General features: G+C 47.3%; 1 protein-coding gene across 4 annotated transcripts; it reads right to left on the bottom strand.

The window, feature by feature from the left end:
- Nucleotides 1-784: 784 nt before the first annotated feature.
- KIFC1 (kinesin family member C1) lies at nucleotides 785-14,793 on the bottom strand. 4 transcript variants are annotated; one of them, XM_087438451.1, is made up of 11 exons: nucleotides 14,578-14,793; nucleotides 7,986-8,123; nucleotides 7,738-7,837; nucleotides 6,880-6,933; nucleotides 6,710-6,760; nucleotides 6,107-6,507; nucleotides 4,624-5,403; nucleotides 3,772-4,062; nucleotides 3,597-3,670; nucleotides 3,377-3,452; nucleotides 785-859 (listed from the first exon to the last, which is right to left on the bottom strand). In XM_087438451.1, the coding sequence occupies exons 2-11, from the start codon at nucleotides 8,010-8,012 to the stop codon at nucleotides 815-817; spliced, it is 1,899 nt and encodes a 632-aa protein (XP_087294577.1). In that variant the 5' UTR covers nucleotides 8,013-8,123; nucleotides 14,578-14,793; the 3' UTR covers nucleotides 785-814. The 4 variants fall into 4 exon arrangements, with proteins under 4 accessions (XP_087294577.1, XP_004424326.1, XP_087294576.1 ...); XM_004424269.3 differs by lacking the exon at nucleotides 14,578-14,793 and adding an exon at nucleotides 14,386-14,543; XM_087438450.1 differs by lacking the exon at nucleotides 14,578-14,793 and adding an exon at nucleotides 14,386-14,543 and having other exon boundaries at nucleotides 6,107-6,504.
- Between the last annotated feature and the right edge of the window lie 6,260 nt (nucleotides 14,794-21,053).

Raw genomic sequence — 21,053 nt, 5'->3', positions numbered from 1 at the left:
CCTCCTCCCGCTGTTGCCCCCGGCCCCGCCCTCCCCGTGGCAAGTTGTCCCCCCGCCACTGCCGCGCTTCTGCGCACGCGTGACCCCTCCCGCGCGCGGCACCTGGGAGCACTGAGCCCCTCCTTCATGGGGCGGCGGCCGTTGGCGGTTGGCGCGAGGGATCCGGCGGGCGTGCGTCCCGCCCCGCGCTTCCAGGGCGGGGGCACGGACCAGGAGGTTCGTACCGAGGCGGTGACGCCACCTAGAGCCAGCCAATGGGCAGCGGGCGGGGCCGGCCCTGGCCGTTCGAACGGGAAGGCAGGGAAAGGGCGGGAGAAAAGAGCCAGCAGTTTGTGGGAGGGCGCGCCGGTCCCGCCCCTGGGCTCGGGTGCCCACCTTCCCACAGCTACCGCAGGATCATTCCTGCCCGGGGCTGGCGAGGCCCGTGCAAGGGGGAGCCCTAACTAGTGACTGTGGATGGCTAGCGGGCACATATCCTGGATGTGGACGACGGGGGAGGGCATGGGAGCTGAAGGCCACCCAGACTCCAGGGGACGGCATGTCAGGGAGAAAAGCCAAGCCCTTGCTCGGCAAAACACAAATGCTTGGCCGACTGGCCAGACCCACAGTTCTCATCTTTACAGATAAGAAAAATATCTCCCTTCTTGGGCAACAGCTAATACAACCTTTATTTTTAAAAAAACAACAAAAAACTGTTCTTTATTTGATAGGCCCAGGTAACACAGCGCCCCCTCCCAACGAAGCATCCCTCAGCCCCCCACTCCGTCCCCACCCCCACCCCCTCCCCCCCCACACAGAGGATCTGGATCTGTCTTCATTTCCTGTTGGCCTGGGCAGTACCAATAACACACTGGTTCACCTGTGGGCAGGTTTAGACAGGATAAAAAAATTTTCAGAGTAACCAAAAGAATAGTTTTCCCAAGATCACCTCCCAACCCACACTATTAGGGCTGCCCTCAGAGAATACTGAAATAACAGCTCTGAAGGCAGGTTCGGGCTGGTCTCAGTTACAGTGAGTTCTGTGCCCACTAGGCACACCAGATCTGGAAGAGGTGAAAAGGCCTGAGAAGGGATGGCAGCCCCACACAACAGCAGAGAGGAGCTTCCATTTCTAGAGATATTGTGGACTAGAGACTCCAAAGCCCTCCCACTACTAATGCTTAATATGCTAGATAAAGCAATAACAACACTCATTTAGGAACCAAGGCTCCTTGGAAAATGAATGATTCCAAGTCTAGGGCAGGAAATGTACAAGATGAATCTGGAACAAAGATTACTGGGGACTTGTCTAAAGGACACAGGAGCCAACTTGAAGGAGCTCCCACTGGCCAAAGATGCAACAATTTGAGCATCAGAAAGAACAACTGCAAAGGATATCTATCAAATACACAAGCATCTGTAAAATGATACCCCCAGATAAAAATTCACTGGTTACCTTTGGAAGGTGCCAGGATATCAACTTAACATACTGAAAATTGATAAAGAATCCAGCATTTATCCTGCCTTTATTATAGGGACTGAGTTTTAGAATAACAAGATAGATAGCAAGGGGAAGTTCTTTAGAGAAGAATTATGACTAATAAATGTAGAACAATTTGAAAATCACCATTTTAAAACTTACTAATGAAATAACAGATCTAGGTATGATCATTGTTTGATAAAATCACTAGGTGAAAAAGTCAATAGGGAGTTTTAAAATGGACAGATCAGGCTGACAACACCCAAATCCAATGATCCATTTTTCTATCATTAAAACTGGAACAACTAGATATTAGGTGCCTCCTGATATGATGCAATAGAAAGTGTACCACACCATCTAAGTTTTCTTGCCAAAAAATCTGAGCCTGATTCAAATCTAATCAAGCCTCTAAATCTAACTACCAGATAACAAAAATTATGGAGAAAAAAGGAAGCAATAAACCGAAATCCAGAATGTAGTATATTGTATAGGACAAATGACCCTATTTCTTCAACAAATAAATGCCAAAAAGGGGGTGCAGTTTCTATAGACTTAAATTTCTTTTAGAGACAATTTCAACCAAATGAAAGGGGTAGCCCTTGCTTAAATCCTGATTGGAACAAAGCTAATGTATAAAAGAGATAATCAGGTGAAATTTAACATAAACTGGGTATTAGAGGATATTAAAGAGTGCAAGTTGTTGGGTATTCATGATGTTGATATAACTTTATTGAACTGGCAAGACAGCACGGGAAATCCTGATCAAAGCACAAGACCAGGGCAGGTGCTGAGGCGGCTGACTATGTCCATGGCAGCAACCGGGGCTGAAGCCCAAAAGCAGCAGGGCTCACCATCAGAGACCCTGGGTAAAGCCAGGACCCATCATAGGGCTGTACTCTCAGGAAAACGAGTAACCAGAGGAAAAAATGACCCTCCAGAGGCAGACAGTAAAGAAACTTTCTGACTTAACTCTAGTGGAGGGGAGCATAAGTCTCCTAGAGATTAATGGCCATGGTCACAGCCAACCCTCATGGGGTTTGGAGCCTGAATTGACACTATTTGGAATGGTCTGAAAAACCTTTAAGTCTCCTTTGATCCAGCAATCCCATTTCAAGGAATCTCCCCCTAGATAGTTAGATGCAACTAAACAAATACAGAATGACATATGTACAAGATTAGTCAATACGGCCTTGCCTGTAATAGAAAAAAGGTGGAAACAATCCAAGTGTCCAGTGGAGGGAACTGGTGGATAAACTTTGGTGCATCCACACAATGGAGTCCCAGGCAGACATAAGAATAATGGGATGATCTCTGTGTGCTGGTGGGGAGTAATCCTGGGGCTGTCTTGTTAAGCAAAATGCAGCAAGGAACAACATATATATGAGACAGAGAGGATGAGGGATGTCTTTTATATAAGAAGGAGAGGAATAAGCACATGCATATTGCTTGTAGTTGCAAAAAGAAACATTGGAAGGATAAGTAAAATGATAAATGATAAAAATGACTCCCTCTCCTAGGACAGGAAGGGAAGATGGGGTGGAAGCGGTGGTGGTAAAACTTCATTTGTTGTGTACAGCTTTCTATATAGTTTTGACCTTCCTTTTAACGACCTATTTTTAAAAACTTAATTAAAAATCCCCAAAAGCCAATACGTAAAAAATGGATCCAAGCAACTAGAAGGATGTGCAGCTATGACATACAGCTATCTACTGGGGCTTTGTGGGGAAAAACAAATAAATAAATAAAATTATTAAAAAAAAAAAAAAGGATCCAGGTGGGTAGTGCCTCAGATGCCTGGCAAATATAAATCCTTTCTGGATGAATGTGACTCCTGGCCTAGAGGACAGAAGGGGTCAAGATGGAGAAGCCTTAAAACGCAGGGGTCCTGACAGGGCCTGGGCTTGCTGGTAAACGCACCTTGGAGGCAAAGCGTAGGGAGTTGAGGGACTCGGAGACATTCTCTTCTAGGGGGGAAATGTTCACAAACATGAGCCTGTGGAGAGAGGAAAGGGGGCCGAACCCCAGGATCAGCGGCTGGGCGGAGCCTAGACCAGGTCTCCACTGTTTCCCCTTTCCCACCCCTGACCCCAACATCACAGTTCCCACCTGACCCCTTCCGCGTGTCTCTATCACTCACATCTTAGCACTGCCACCCAGAGAGTTCTGCAGCAAGTAGGTGAGCTTGCTGTTCCGGTAAGGTATGTGGGACTCCTAGAGGATTGAGGGGGACAGATGATTAGGAGAGGACAGGGTTCAGCATGGCCAGCCCCAACCTATCCCCAGGTTCCAGCTGCCCCCTCCCCTATTCCCACCTTGTTGCTCAAGGCCATGATGACCAGCCCCAGCGTGGACAGGCTGCTGTTAATGGCCTGTGTTTCCCGAAGGCGTTCCCGCTCCCCAGGGCCAAGGGCTAAGCCGGGGTCTAGCCGCTCGCTCCCGGCCAGGTCCACAAGACTGAGGGGGGCCCCGCACTGCAGGCCTCGTGCAGCATGCTCCCCAGAGATCTGCAGCTGGAACACACTGTGACTGCGTGATGACCGCTCGTTCTGGGCTGTGCGGGCTACAGCCCGGTTCTGGCGGGCCAGATGGAGCAGGGCCTCCACCTGGGGATGGGGAGCAGCAAGGGGCAAAGGCAGGCAGGAAGTCAGTACGCAGTGATGTCAAGTATGGCATTGAACGAGAGTCAGCACCTCCCCTCTTAGACCTTTCTTTCTAGCCAGTGAAGAGACAAAAGAAATAAGTAAAATGCACAGTATGTCTGAGAGTACTAAGGAGTAAAATAAAACATAAAAATAGTGTATGAGGGTGGGGTGAGGGTTGTGATTTTAGTCAGGATGGCCAGGGACAGCCCAGAGTGTGACTGCCGGGCAGAGGAACAGCCAGGAGGCCAGCATGGCTGCAGTGAATTGGGCAAGGAAAGTAGTAGGACATGAAACCTGGGATGCCACAGGCAGGGGGCCAGCGACACCCCCCTTCAGCAGATGCATCACTCCTCTCCACTCCCTGGTTCTATTAAGGCAGATCCACCTTACAGCCCACCAGCTGAAACTGCATGTGGCAACCTATCCTTCAACTTTCTCCTGCTCCCTTCTCTATCCACCTCCATCTCGTGTCACCCTGCCACTCCTCCCCATTTTTCAGTCCCAGTGCCCATCAGTGCTTACCTCTTTCTCACAGGAGACAGGAACATATCGGGCATTGGTGACAGTAAGCTCCTCGCTCCCTGGCCCTGCCCGGCGAATCTCACACTCACCCCCCTGGCCCTTCCGTGTCCCAGTGGCCAGCAGGTCTCGGACAGTCTCATTGTAGATCTCTACATAGCTTGCCACAAAGCTGTAGGTCCATCCCTGGCCACTCAGCTCCTGAGCCATGGAGAAGAGGTGCCGCAGGGCCCGAGGGATCAGACCCTCCACCTGGGGGTCTCCCCCAGGTCCCCCCTCCATTGTGAAGGTCTTGCCGCTGCCTGTCTGGCCGTAGGCAAAGATGCATACTGGGTAGCCATCCAGGGCTGACTGGACAAGCATGGAAATCTCCTCAAACACTTCGTCCTGTCCACTCCCTGGTGGGAATACCCGGTCAAAGGAGAAGTCATGGCGGGTGGGGGGGGCTGGTGCTCCACTCAGGGTCCCACGCCGCTCATCAGACCGGGATAGGCTGAGGCGGGTTGGAAGATCAGAGAGCCCACCAGGGCCGGAGGGAAAGAGAAGGAAGCCAGGGGGTGGCGTGGCTTCCCCTGGAAGGACAGGGCGGACCCGGCAGAACACTCGGATGTTGCCTTTGAGTTCCTGTAGCTGGTTGTGTAGTCGCCGGCGCTCCATCTCTAGCCCATGGAGACGTTCTCCCCGCTCAGCCAGTAGGGCCGCCTGGGCCACAGCCTCCTGCTGCAGAGATGCCACCTCTGCTTGGCTGCCTGACAGAGCTGCTTCTGATGTCTGCAGCTTCCTCTGCCCAGAACAGAAGAGACAAAGAGGGTGAGATGCCACCAAGAATAAGAACAAGTCATGATGGGGTGGGGGATGGAGGTGGGGTGGGGGTAGAGGCGGGGTGGGGGGTGGAGGCGGGGTGGTCCCTGCCCCCAAGGACTTTACAGTCTGGTAAAGAAAGAGATAAGAAAATAGGAATCAGGGTGCCAGAATAGGGAGTGCTATGGGAATATCCAGAAGGGGCACAAGGAAGATGATACCTAGGCTGACACCCAAAAGTCTAGAAGTGAACCAAGGGAAGGGTGGAGTACAGAAAGAACACTCCACAAAGACGGAAGCGCATATGCAAAATGCCCTGAAGTGAGAATTGAGTCATTTGAGAGACTGCAAGTAATTCAGTCTATTTGGTGCTCAGCAAGAAGACAAATGAACATGAGAAGAGGGAGAGAGAATGCATGGGGATTTTTGATCAGGAAAGACAAAGAGAAAGAGAGGGGGATGGAGGAGCAGGGGAGACACACATCCAGTGGGGAGCTATGAAAACAGAGTCAAGGAGAGGGAGAAGTGGGGCAGAAAGCAAGACAGAGTCAGGAGTGGGCTGGGCTGGAGAAGGGTAGAGGACAGGGGTGTACTGCTGGGGAGAGGGGTCAGGGATTCTAAGCCCAAAGCGACCTTGGGTAACCTGGAAAGGAGGGTCAGCATTTGGGGAGAAACTGGCCGTTACCTCCTGCTCCTCCAGCCGGGCAGCCAGTCCCCTCCGCTCCTCCTGCAATCCCAACTGTTCTTTCTGGAGCTCTTGCACCAGGGCTTCCTGCGTGCCCAGCCGCTCTTCCAGCTCCAGGACACGGGCCCTCAGGTTCCCCAGCTCCTGTTGGCCCTGCTCAGCCTCGGCCTGGACCCTGGCCAACTCCCCTTCCAGTGTCCTGCGCTCTGCCCCCAGGGCCGTGGCCTGTTGCTGGGCCTCCTTGAGCTGGTCCCGCAGCTGTTGGTTCTCTCGGTCCAATATCTGAGTCCTCTCACGGTAGCATTTCAGCTCTGCGTTTAGGTCACATAACTGACCCTTTAAGTCCCAGGCCGGACGTTTGCTGGGTTTCTTCCCCACCAGCATGGGAGGAGCAGCTGCTGCTAAGATGGGCACAGAAAGGACAAAGGTCAGGAAGTCCTGGTTCTCCCTCTCTCCTCCCTCCTAGCCTTTAGGGCTTCCACACCTGATGCTACATCTCCTTCCCCTCCAGACAAGGAAGAGACCAAATGGATTTTTCTGGGTACTCACCACCTCCTCTTCCCTATCCCAGCCTCTCACCCAATGGTTATGTTTGTCACCTACTGCCAGGCTTCTGGGCAGGAACAGCAGGGCCTGACTTCTGATTCTTCAACACTATAGGATTAGGGAGTTGACATAAGGAATTATAGCACCTGTGTCCTTCCACCTCCATCATTCTCCCTTAACACATGCCCCCAAATCCCTTCTCAGCCCCAGTTCTTATGCACTACTACCTGTGGCAATAGCGGTGGAACATCGGGGTCCTGTCTTCTTGGGAACTTTTGGCGCTGTTAGGAGATGGGAGAGAGGAAAAAATAGAGCGGTCACTCTCAGGGTGTCCTATACTCTGGCTGGGCCAGGGGCAAAGGAGTTGCTTTTTCTGAGGATCAGAAATAAGATAACTTCCCTCCTCCCTTAAGTCTGGCCAGCTCCTAAAGATACCCTTCCTAGGACCAGAAATTTCTCAACATGCCAAGAGACAAGTTGGACCAAGATAAGCAAAAAGAGCATGAGGGCAGAACCAAGAGTAAAGTATGCTACCATTTGTGTAAAAGAATGTTGGGGAGAGCCAGCCCTGATGGCCTAGTGGTTCAAGTTCAGCGTGCTCCACTTCGTCAGCCCGGGTTCTGTTCCTAGGCCCAGAACCACACCACTCGTCTGTCAGTAGCCATGCTGTGGCAGCTGCTCACATAGAAGAACTAGAAGGATTTACAACTAGAATATACAACTATGTACTGGGGCTTTGGGGAGGAAAAAAAAAAGAGGAAGATCGGCAACAGATGTTAGCTCAGGGCGAATCTTTCTGAGCAAAAAAAAAAAATGTCGGGGAATGTGTCCATATTTGCTTGAATACCCCCAGAATATCCCTAGAAGGACACACAGTTGCCCCTGGGGATGGGAACTGGGTGGCTGGGGGACAGGGATAGGAGGGAGACTTTTCACTGTATAACAACTTTTGTGCCTTTGGAATTTTGAAACAAGTGAAATGTATTACCTATTCAAAATAAGCTAAAATTGAAAGAAAAGAAATAAGTGAATTTAAGAGCACTGGACTTCCATGCCCTTGGTCTCTGTCCACCCCTAGAGCCCACCTGCAGTCTGGCCTTGTGTCTGTGGCACTGTGGTGAGGACTGTTGCTCTAGGGTGGGACGTGGCAACTTTGGGCACTGTGCCCAGGCCTCGTGTCCTTTTCTGGGAAAAGACAAGGATAGGGTCCATGGTTATTCTCCCTGATTGGTTTATACACTCACTCTCTTTCTCTCTCTCACACACACACACACACACAAACACACACACACAAACACACAGGTCCACGTACAGCTTTCCAAACGCAGCTCACCTTCTCAGGCTCCAAGGCATCCTCCATCTGGTCAGGCCCCCTCTTAAATCTGCTTCCTGGGAGAGGCAGCCGGGAAGGGGCCTTGACCAGGGGTCTCTTCAGCTCTGTGTTCCCCTTCACTTCCAACAAGGGAGACCTCTGCCGGGAAAAGAGAGACCCTTAAGACAACACCCTGGAGCCCAAATATCCCAAGAACTCCCCTTTTTGGCTTCCCAGCCTAATTCTCAACATCACCACCAACAAGCATAACTGAGTACCTCTTGTGCCACAAACTGGGGCTCATAGATTATGTGCCAGCCAACAAGCACAGAGAGATGGGACAAAATGCAAAAGTGGGAGCAATCTCTAAGGGAAAATCTGGATGGACATTGGACTTCAGCTAACTTTAAGGGTAGCACTTAAACAAGCAGAGAGAAATGGACACTCCTTTTAGAGGGCAAAAACTCAAACATGCACATGGTATGGCTGGGAAACCAACAGGCCCTTTTAGCTAGAGCAGAGAATCATAAATAAGGGAGACAGTGGAAGATAGATAAGGCTGAAGATTGGGTGGGGGGAGCAGGTAACATGTATTAGGAACTGTTTTAAATGCTTTATCTGTATTGACTTACTTAATCCTCACAGCAGCCCACTAAGGAGGTGCTATTATTAGCCTCATTTTGCAGATGAGGGAAGGAAGGCACTGAGAAGTAAAACAGCTTGCTATCATCAGTGAGTAAAAGGCAGAGCCAGAGTTAGAATCTAGACAGTCTGGTTCTGGAGGCCATGGATTTCACCACTAGACCACACTGCCTTGTAGGGCTTTGATGCCAAGCTAAGGAGGAGTTCAGGCTTTAGCCCTGCATACTGGCTCTCTGGAGAACCAGATACAGTTTCTGATCAGGCATGTGAAAAATATACAAAAAAGCCTATTATAAAGAATAATAATGAGCAGTAAGTAGGCCGACTTGCATGGGGAAGACTAGGAAGTAGCATGACCAATTTGGAGACCACCAAAGTACAAGTATGAGGTAGAGGCAGTGGGAAAGAGAGATCCCCTCCTCTAAGCAGCCCAACTCAGTGCCTGGGGATTATGCCCACCCCAAGGTTACTCCTATGTAGGGTGACCAATCATTCTGGTTTGCCCAGGACTGAGGGGTTTCTTGGGACACAGGACTTTCAGTGCTAAAACCAAGTCATTCTTATGTAACCCGGGACAACTGGTCACCCTACTCCTATCCCACCATCAGGAAAGCACCATGGATAGATCAATTTCTGATTTTCAGTGTAGGTAACTTTTAATTCTAAGGCCAGTCTCTCTCTGCCCTTCAGTTTACTTCATTCATTCAATATTTACTAAGTGTCTGTTATGTGCCATGAAATAATGTGGGTTCTGGAGTAACAGATGTGGCCCCTGCCCTCAACATGCTCATGGGACAGTGGAGAAGAGAAGCATTTAAAGAGATGATTAAAACTTTACTGAGTGTTATCATAAAATGATCCCAGAGGAGGGGGTGGGCATCCAGTTTAGATGGGGAGAGTGTCAGAGAATACTTCTAAAAAGTATTTTTAGGCCAAGCCTTAAGGATGAGAAAGAGTTGGCTTGATGGGCTTGGGCCAAGGAAGAGCATTCCAGGCAGAAAGTAAGGAGGGATGCACGTAAGGAATGACAGATTGTTCTGTTCAGCTGAACACAGGGATATGCACAGAAAGTAGGGAGATGAGGGGGCCGGCACAGTGGCGCCAGCGGTTAAGGGCGCGCACTCCGCTGCGGCGGCCCGGGATTCGCCGATTCGGATCCCAGGCGTGCACCGATGCACCGCTTGTCAGGGCATGCTGTGGCTGCGTCCCATATGAAGTCGAGGAAGATGGGCACGGATGTTAGCCCAGTGCCAGTCTTCCTCAGCAAAAAGAGAAGGATTGGCAGATGTTAGCTCAGGGCTGATCTTTCTCACACACAAAAAAAAGAAGTAGGGAGATGAGAACAGAGGCAGAAGGAAAAGATTGTGGCAGTCAGTATGCCATGATAAGGAGTCTGGGATTTACTGAAGGCAAGAGGGAATCTGATGATTTTCAATCAGGAGAATAATATTACTAGATTTGCACTGAAAAAGTGAACTGAGTAACGTGAAGAATGAATGGAAGTAGAAGATGAAAGGTATCACGGGCAGAGACTGCATCATTCCTTCATTCATCCATTCAATAAGGACTCATTGCACTAAGATTTGTTGAAAGACTGCTCTGTACCAGACGTTGTTCTAGGTCCTGGAGCGAGTAAGGGACATAAAGTCCCTGCCTTTCCAGAGCTTAGTTTGTAGGGCGGCCTTTCCAAACTGGGGAACCATAGGAGAATTAGGCTCACAGAAAATGATCTATTTTCTCAATTCTCCCAAGGATGTATACAGTTCTTACCATTCTAGGTGCCTAAGAGAGCAGTTAATTCATTAGATACATAGGATGTCTTAGGGCATTAGAGCTTAATTCTCATGGAACTCAGTTGAGAGGGACTGTTCTAAGAGTTTGAGGGCTAAGTAGAAATCCATCTCAGAGAAGGCTGGGCAGCGGGATGAAGAAGAGGGGCTGGATTACGTGAAACCAAGTATTGATTTAACGGGGAGCTGGCTTGGGGGAGGGAGAAAGAGGGCAGGCTGTGAGGGAGACGGAGGAGTCCAGGCTGACTCCAAGATGCCTGCCATGGCTCCATTGACCAAGATCACAGGAGGACAAGCTGGTTTTGTTTTCTTTTGTTTTTTTAAATAAACTTTTCGGGGCTGGCCCTGTGGCGTAGCGGTTAAGCGTGCGCACTCCACTGCTGGTGGCCCGGGTTCGGATCCCGGGTGCGCACCGATGCACCGCTTCTCCGGCCATGCTGAGGCCGCGTCCCACATACAGCAACTAGAAGGATGTGCAGCTATGACATACAACTATCTACTGGGGCTTTGGGGAAAAAATAAATAAATAAATAAAATTAAAAAAAAAAAATAAATAAATAAATAAATAAACTTTTCATTTTAAAATCATTATAGATTCACATGCAGCTGTAAGAAATGATACAGAGAGATCCCAGAGTACCTGAAGGGCTAGTTTTTAAGAGATGCTAAGTTCAGCTTTGAGAAAGTGAGTCTGAGCTACCTGTGATAGAATGAGATATACTGAAGGATGTTCACGTAGCATCACTATAGAGAAAACTCTGAAACAACCTGATACTCTGGTTTTTTAAATTTTAGTTTATCGGTTTATTGTCTTTCCTTACATTAGATCGTAAGCATCATAAGAACATGTCTCTTTTGTTCACAACTATATAACCAGAGTGGGGGACTACTTATATAATACTTAAAATAATACTTAAATAAACTGTGATACATCCAAACCATTGGTTTCTATACAAATAAAAAAGGAAAAAAAAAGAGGTGGCTTTTTTTCCCTGCCACCTGCAGAAATATGCACAAAGAATGCTTATTTTAATTTAGTTTAATCAAATATAGTATGAAAACCAAATTTTTCTTTAAGTATTCCAGAGTCAAACACTGGATTTTTTATAACCCATGCCCTTCATTCTCTCTATACTATCACAGAGGATCTACTAAAGACCTCCTGGAATTTGTGTGGGTTCAGAAAATGTGTTCAAAAGTTTGTTTATTCAGGACAACTCCAAAGAGTATAGTACTTATTTTTTTCCCATCTATAAAGCTAGACACGATAACTCCCAACTTTCCACAATAAGCATAAGCACCTAACCTTCTATAAAAACAGATATTCATCCAACCCCTTCTATACTCACTTCCCAAGATCAGAGATGGATGCCCTGCTCCTATGGCAACCCCTCCACGTGTGCATCAGATCCCATCCCCTCACCTACTCAGGAACAGCACACCAGCAATGCTTCCTTCTCCCCGCTACACCATCAACTTTTCACTTTCTACTGGATCATTCCAATCAGTATACAACACATACTATTATTTCTACCAACCTCAAAAAGAGTTTCTGGACTCTGCTTTCTCTGCCAGCTACTACCCTTTTTCTTTGTTGTCTTTTGTAGCAAAACTCCTCAAAAGTGTGTCTCTATAGTATTCACTATGTCCAATTTCTCTCCTAAACCCATCCCAATCAGGCTTTCACTCCCACCATTCCACCAAAACTGCTCTCCTCTAGGTCACAAGTCACCTTGTGTTGCTAAGTCAGTTCCTCCTCTTCATTTCTCTTGACCCATCAGCAGCCCTGGATACAAATGATCGCTCCCTCTTCCTTAATACACTTTCTTCATTTAGCCTCCAGGAGACCATCCTCTCTTGGTTTCCCTACCTCACTGGTAGATCCTCCTCATCTATCCAAACTTGAACGGTGGTCTTTCTATTCTCTATCCACACTCCAGTCCACTCCCATGGCTTTAAATACTATCCATATCCTGACAACTCCCAAATTTGTATCTCCAGCCCAGACCTCTCTCCTCAACTTATCTGAAACTGCCTTCTCAATGTCTCCACTTGGAAGTCTTATAAACATGTCAGACTTAGATCCAAACTGACCTCCTGGGTTCCAAGCCCTTTCAAACGTGCTCCTCTTGCAGCCTTCTCCATCTCAGTTGATATAACTCCATCTTTCAGTTGCTCAAGCCAAAACTCCCAAAGTCCTCTTGCTCTCTTACAAACCACATCTAATGTCAGCAAAGCATGGCTGACTCTAACTTCAAAATATATACAGAATCTGATCACTTGTTACTACTTCCACTGCTACTACCCTGATCCAAGTCACCATCATCTCTCACCTAGATTAGCATATTCCACTGGTTCTCAACTGGGGATGATTTTCCTCCTCAGGGCACATTTGACAATGTCTGGAGACATTTTGATTGTCATGATTAGGTGGGGGTTGCTACTGGCATCTAGTGGGTAGAAGCCAGGAATGCTGCTAACCATCAGCCAGTATACAGGACAGCCCCCCACAATAAAATGTCAATAGTGCGAAAGTTGAGAAAACCTGCCTCATTCTTAACAGTTCTCCTTGTTTCTATCCTTGCCCCCTTACAGTCCAATCTCAATGCAGCAGCTAGAATGATCCTCTTAAAATATAAGACAGATCTTGTCTCTCTTTGTTTAAAACCATCGAATGATTTCCCCACCTCACTCAGAGGTAAAAGTCAAAGTCCTCACAATGGCCCCTACAAGAAGCAATGGGATCAGCAACCTCACTCTCCGTTATCTGACTTCCCTTCCCACAACTTCCCCCTTTGCTCACTCCATTCCAGCCTTGCTATACAACTCTTTAGAGACTGCTCTAGTAGATTCCCTCTGCCTGGAATTCTCTTCCCTCAATATCCACTTGCCTGTCTCCCTCACCTCCTTCAACTCTCACCTTCTTAATGGACCTTACTAAGACCACCCTATTTAATACTCTATCCTGCCCGTTGGCCTCCCCTCCTCCCTCTTAATTTGCTAAAATTTTTCATTTTCTCCATAGTACTTATCACCTTCTAATGCAGTTATATAATTTACTTATTACATATTGTCTGTCTCCCCATAGAATGGCAGCTCCATGATGACAGGGATTTCTGTCTTGTTCATTGCTGCATCTACAACTGTGCCTGGCACCTGGCAGGTGCTCACTAAATATTTGATGAATAAATATGAGAAGGCTTCTACTATTTTTCAATGTCACATAACACTACTCTGCTCTTTGGCTGTCAAGATACAAAGAATATCTCTTCAGACTGAAACTTGACTTTGAGTAAACCTGAATGTGAAATACTAGTACACAGAGGATTCAGGCAGGAGCCCTTGCTGGCACCAGAAGTCAATACACTCTCACTGTCACACACACCTCTCTCTCCACTGGAGAGAGGAGGCTGCAGATGGTTGTGGGGTGCAGCAGGGCACCGATAAGAGAAGAAACTAAGTCAACCAGTCTCACTGGGCAGAGATCTCTGCAAAACCTGGGGAAAGAGAGAGAACGAGGAGTCCTTCAGTTCAGATTACTCCACTCCCTCTCTCCCCTTCCTATCACCCGACGCGGCAGCAATAAAGAGAGAGGAGACAAGGACATCAGCAGGGAATGGCTCAGACACCACTTCCCCAGAGGTCGCCTCTCAATCACACACGGCAATCGGGGGTTGGAATGGAGAGGCGGGAACTTGTCAGACAAGCCTGAGAATTCGAAATGGGAAATCCTGGGGACACGAAAGTGAGGAAGGGCGTAGGGTACTCCCTGAAGCCGGGGGATGGGGGGCGGAGGTGTCCTCCGACCTCCTAGGGCTGCTCCCTGCCTTCTCCGCTCTCCCTCCCTCCCCCCTTTCCACTGCGCGGGGGGCACGGACTTTCAGCAGGCAGGACCAAGGTCGGCCGGGAGCCGGGAGACTGTCAGCATCTGGGCGGCCAGCCGTCGTCCCCGCTCCCCGGGGCAGCGACCCGCGCCGGCGCCTACTCACCTGCGGCTCCATGTCCAGCTCCGTGCCACACACGCCCAGGGAACGCAATGCAGGAGAGGGCGCCGGGGCTCCCGGGACCCGCGTTCTCTCGGCCGCTCGCGACGCAGAGCACGCGCGCTCCGGGCTCCGGCGCCGACCAGCCCCGCGCCACACCCGCCACTTTTGAATTTCAACGGCTGCCACCCTGCTCACCTCGCCCCGCACGCAGGGGCCAATCGTCGCCGTCGCCACAGCCGAGGGCCAATCGCAGCGCCCTCCGCCTCCCGAGGCCACACCCCACCCGGCCGGCGCCCTCTCCTGCCTGCTTCGCCCGAGCCCCGGCGGCAGGCCGGTTAGTCACACTTCCGGCTCCACTTTTTCCTCTCTTCCGCACCCCTCCTCTAGCAGGAGTCGCGCTGGACTTCCGCTCGGCTCCCAGCCGCCGCACGCTACGTCAGAAAATGCCTGACACACGCCGCCCGAACGTAACTGGTGTGGGGGCGGGACGCTGGCGACAGGAATCACGCGTGCGCAAACGAGGACCGGGGCGGGACGGGCGCCCCCTAGCGACTGCAGTAGGCAGCGCACTCGTTAGCCCCGATTGGATCGACGTGACTGCGGCTCGAGCGCGGCGACTGCCCGCCGAGATGAACTGGTCCCGGAAGTGGGAATTGAGCCGCCACGCGGATGTGAGAGTGGTCGTGTCTGTCCATTCTCGGTCATTTTGGCATTTCTTGTGACACTTGGGGACCTTGGGTACAGTTTGGTGCCCCATGGAAGCCCGACGGTGGGGATTCGAGGCTCAGGGGAGGAGGATTTTTCTTTGCAGTCCCTCTCCTGGCTGTACTTCCCGTGTACCTGTGTGCTGTTACTGGTGCCTTTGGAGCCTCGAACCCACAGAGGATTTACTGCTTCCGTTTATGGAGTATTTTATGCTTTTCAGACTATAAGTGCACGTGCATAGTCTGGTTTAATAATCGCTAAATTCACTGAGCTTTTACTATATGTGAAGTGCTTTGCATATCTCATCTGCAAGCTAGATGGAGACAGGTTTAGAAAGGTTAAGGAAGAAGTACAAGGTCACACTGCTCTTTGGGAGTGGATCTAGATTCCATTAGCTTCAAAATTCAACCTCTCTGCTATCCCACACTACCTCTAACAATCTTGGTAATAAAAACAACACCCCCTTATCTGTGAATAATTTACAAACTAGTTCTACTACATTTATTCATCTGAGTTTCCAACCAATCCTGGGGGTAGGCAGGACAGGGATTTTATTTATGAGACTGAAAGGCAGGGGACCAAGGGATCTGTCTTGGTACATAATTGGAGATTGGCAGAACTGGATTCAAGCCACCTATCTTCTAATCCAGTGCTTTAACTTGGATTCAGACCTGCTTGTGTCAAGGAGCAGACTCTGAGGAGACAGTTACTGTGTCCGAAACGCTGTCATTATCCCCCAACCTTTGCTTTCCTAGGAAACCTACAAAAAGCAAGAACTTGAAAAGAAGAGAGGGAGTAGAGGAGTGAAGGAGGAAACTGGACAAAACCAACACTTAATGGGTGGGTAAAGAGGGAAGATTGAGAAGGGAAACCTGAGAAGAAATGTACATTTATCAAAGTTAAAAAAAAAAAATTAGACTAGGAGAAATATGGACCCATTAGTACATCAAAGGGGAAAAAGTTTATTCATCTCAATTGATGCAGAAAAACTACTCAAAATATTCAACATCCATTGATATTAAAGAAAAAAGCCCCCATAACTTGATAAAGGATATCTTCAAAAATCCTACAGCACACATCACAATAATGGTGAAATATTGAAAGCATTCCTCTTAGGATGAGAAACAAAGCAAGGATGCCTGCTCTCAATAATCCTAGTCAGTATAGTAATGGAAGTTTTAGCCAGTCCAATAAACAATAAAAACAACAAGTATATAAGGATTGGAAAGAAACAAGAATGTCAGTATTTGCAGATGAAATTATTGTGTATGTAGTGACCCTAAAAGAAAATTCAGATAGAATTGATAAGTGAGTAGCAAAGTTGTTGGGTACAAAATCAATATAGAGAAAATCCATATACAAAATCTATTGTATTTCTGTCATCAGCAACCATCAGAAAGTGTAACTTCAGAAAATATACCATTTAGGTACATGAATATATACATGTATAAAAGTCAAGCTGTACATTTGGTTCGGGCACTTTATGTTATACTGCAACAAACATTTTAATAAAACATATACCATTTGCAATAGCAACAAAAATATAAAGTACTTAGGAATAAATTTGACATTAGGTGTGCAAGCCCTTTTTGGAGAAAACAATAAAGCTTTATTGGAAGATATTAAAGAAAATCTAAATTAATGGAAAGATATACTATGTACTTGCAGAAAAAGACTTGATATTGGGCCGGCCCCATGGCTTAGCGGTTAAGTGCGCATACTCCGCGACTGGTGGCCTGGGTTTGGATCCCGGGTGTGCACCGACGCACTGCTTCTCCGGCCATGCTGAGGCCGCGTCCCACATACAGCAACTAGAAGGATGTGCAGCTATGACATACAACTATCTACTGGGGCTTTGGGGGCTGGGAAGGAGGAGGATTGGCAATAGGTGTTAGCTCAGGGCTGATCTTCCTCACAAAAAAAAAAAAAAAGACTTGACATTATAAAGATGTCACTTCTCTCCAAGGCCTTGGTGTTGGGCTAAGGGGGATGATAGAATCCTCAATGTCTGGTCCTGCTTGTCCCTCCCATCTGCCTATCTCAGAAGCTGGCTGAGTGGGACAGCCCTTGGTGGTCCTTTTGTTACTGCACAAGGGGCACAATCTGTTTGCCACGAGACAAAAGCCGATAGTCAAGGGGCAAGATGATGGCATTTTATTACAGCTTGCTAGCAAGAGGGAAGATGGCCAACTAATGACCAAAAGAACCATCTTAAGGGGCACAAAATCTTACAGCAGTTATATAGGCCAGTGGGTTATAGGGGAGGGGTTAGGAATTGTTGACCCTCTGGTGTTACAGACAGACTGGGAGTCACCACACCAGATCTTTCAGTTGTCATTGATGATGGCTCTCAGCATAGACTCTCTGTTCAGGGGTCATCACATTCCTAAGGAACTCAAAAGAACAGAGTTACCATCTTATAGCAGCTGGGAGGTACATGCACAAACAGGGGTCATAAAATCTACAGAGCAGTTAGATCTCCTGGAGGGTACATATCCAGCTGGGTTAGTTAGTCAGAGGTCATTCAAAGTTACCATAGGGTTTCTTTTCTACAATATGGCTTCCCTTATGTCAACCTTGTCATGAGCGGGTATCACTTTCTCCCTCCCCAGAGATCCCTTCTGCAAGCTGGGGAGGATTTCTTACCTTGGAAATTACATTCCTGAACCCCACGTCCCCTCTTCCCCCTGCTTCTCTTCCTAGCTTCTCTGGAAGATTCCTTTTCTCCTGCCCAGCCCTTTACAGGCCTCTCCACAGGTGGCAAGGTGCTCAGTGAAGTTACCTTGATTATATCTGAAAGACGTCAATCCTTCATCCCCCTATCCTACCCAGAAACTTCTTCTGTTCACTCTCCTGGAAGGTGTGTTGCTTCGGCCCTGGCCCTTGCAGGGATTCTGCCTCTGCCACCTTCTCCCGCAAGGCTGATTGTCACTGCCTTGATCCTCAGGCCCCTTGGCCTCAGAGTAGGGAAGCCCTATCCAGTTTGGCCCTCCTCTGCCCAGCTGGGGACATAGGATTTACAAAGCCTTGCATACCTCTGCTCCCAGCCCAGCTGACCTTGATGAGCCAGAGCTCCTTCCTCCCAAGTCTCTTTCATAGCCCCATTCTGAAATTCACAAAAACAAACATTTGCACAGTTAAACCTTTCTTATTTTAGAGCAAATCCCAGAGATTATGTAATACAGATATATATATATATATATATATATGTGTATATATATATACACACACCATTATTATATTATATATATATTATATACCACAATACCATTATTATACCAGCAGAATGAATAAAAATTCCTCGATATCACCTAATAACCAGTCAGGGTTCAATTTTCCCTAATTGTCCCCAAACTATCTTTTTGCAGTTGGTTTTACAATCAGGATCTGAACAAGATCCACAGATTACATTTAATTGGTTTGTCTCTTCCATCTCTCTATGACAGCCCCCCGGCCCCCCCCCGTTAAAAAGCCCTCTATTTGCTGAAGAAATAGTACATTTTATTGTGTCACATTCTGGATTGAATTTATTGTAATTTTGTGGTGTCATTTAATGTGCTCCCCTCTTCTCTGGATGTCCAATTGCATATCCTCAGGAGGTACATATCTGGTTGTCTCACACTTGTAGAGTTTTAAAAATAATATTTATCATAATTTTTTTCCTTTTCTAAAGTGGTACTTTTTCACTGTAGAAAATTTAGAAGAAACAAAATCCATCATTTTGCTAGTCATAGATAACCACTGTTCATATTTTAGAGTATTGCCTTCCAGCCTTTTTTCCATGCTTACGTTGCATAGTTCAAATTCCAAAGGAAAAAACAAAACAAACAGGGAAACAAACAAAAAAATGTGAAAGACACTTTAGATAAGCAAAATGTTGTATATCCATACAATGGAATATTATTTGGCCAAAAAAAAGGAATACAGTGCTGACACATGCTACAACATGGGGATGAACCTTGAAAACATTGTGCTAAGTGAAAGAAGCCAGACATGAAAGGCCACATATTGTGTGATTCCATTTATATGAAGTTTTTGGCATAAAAGGCCAAATATTATATGATTCAATTTATATGAAATATCCAGAATAGGCAAATCCATAGAGACAGAATATAGATTAGTTGTTGCCAGGGGCCAGGGAAAGACAGAATGGGGATTCACTAATGGGTATGGATTTCTTTTTATGGTGATGAAAATGTTCTAAAATTAGATAGTGGTGATGATTGAACAACTCTGTGAACATACTAAAACCCACTGAACTGTACACTGTAAAAGGGTGAATTTTATTTCTCAAAATCATTATAATGATTTTAATAGGTCATTCGATTTTCAAGTACAATTCATCCAACATTTCTTAAGTGCCCACTCTGTGTCACGCACAGAGCCACACGCTGGGCCCTGGGGTTACCCTGAAGAAGGAGGCAAACATAATCTCTTTCCTCCCAGGGCTTCCAGTTTGGAGTGAAGGGGAGACAGATAATAAAATGTTACCATATGGTAGAAGGAAGACCAGAGCTGTCAGTTCACCTTTCTCAGAAGTGAGCAGTTGGAGAAAGCTTTCCTAGAGGAAGTTCTTGTCTCAGCTGTGAGCAGCAAGAGAAGTTAAGAGTGAAGAGAAAAAGTAGCTTCCATCTTGACAGGAGTGGAGACATGTGGGTGCATGCCAGGAGCTGAGGTCCCCAAGGATGAGTCTAGGTGGACCCAGCCAGAGGTGGTTGACCTCCCCCAAGTTGTTCTCCCTTTATCCCAGAATTCCACTTGGTAACACAACCAAGGCACAGATAGATACAAGTCCTGTGAGGGGAGGCCCACTCACCTCCACAGACAGTCATGCGTGGAGCAGGCCTTGTGAATTACCCAGGAGAGGAAGGCCTCTAGCTCTTCCCAGAGTGTTCCAGCGCTGCAGTGACTCCCTGGTCCTTGTCTACAGACTCTAGGGAGAAGGGTGCAGAGGAGCTCTCAAGGGGCCCTCACACAATCACCTCCTGCAAACACAGTGAGCAGAATTGGAGCCCGACTCCAGGCCACTTGCCCCAAAATCCTAAGTGAAAATTATGGGGGTCTCTCCAGGTACCAAGGTTTGAGTAGCCCATGGTAGAAGAACATAACTACCATTAGGCCCGGAGTGCACCATCAGCCTTTTGTCCCCCAAGGAAAGAAGTATTTGAGGTGAGAGAAAAGCCTCCATATTGTCTAGGCTGAGTAGGAATTGAAGACTAAGATGGCACGATGACCAGGCAATTCAAAGCGTGCCGGGCAGCGGGGAGTACTTTCACATTTTGAACCATATGAATATATTACACAATGAGATAAAATAGAATTAAAGGAAAATGAGAAGAATAAAATATGTTTCCCTGTCAAATTGGTTCTCTCAGACATTACTGCTGGGAGCATAAATTGGTACTACTTTCCTAGAAGTTCAGGAAACTTGAAAGTACCAACACCTCTTAACGTAGCATTCCAATTTAAGAATTTAGATTAAGGAAATAATTGGAAGTGTGCACAAAAATTTACAAAAGTAAAGTAATGGAAACAACCAAAATTTCCAGTGGATGCTTATTAAATAGAAGACGACAAAACTATATTAAATAATGCAAGTTTAATGTATACATGTTTATAATAACATATATATATGATGGATAATATATGTGTATTACAAGCAACACATCTACCTGTGTGTGCTGCTGCTGGTGACTCAACCCGGAGACAAAACTGACATGGCCCTGCCCTTGGGAACTTGCAGTCAAATGAAGAGACAGACATTAAACACAAAGTCACACCATTCAGTGTGCAATTGTAAAGTGAGAAGGATTCTATGAAAGAAAGGCATTTGAGAACATGTGGAATATGATGCAGCCACTGAAAATAGTGATTTTGTTTTTTCACTCAAAAGACTTTGTTTCATTATAGTACATGGGCTAGGACTGATGGGAGGGGGTAGATGTAGTGAGCAACCATTGCCCTGA

The sequence above is a fragment of the Ceratotherium simum genome, chromosome 13, assembly GCF_057802395.1.
Source record: "Ceratotherium simum simum isolate JZ-2026a chromosome 13, ASM5780239v1, whole genome shotgun sequence".
In the NCBI taxonomy this organism is placed as follows: Eukaryota; Metazoa; Chordata; class Mammalia; order Perissodactyla; family Rhinocerotidae; genus Ceratotherium; species Ceratotherium simum.
This window is presented reverse-complemented; position numbering and strand designations above follow the sequence as displayed.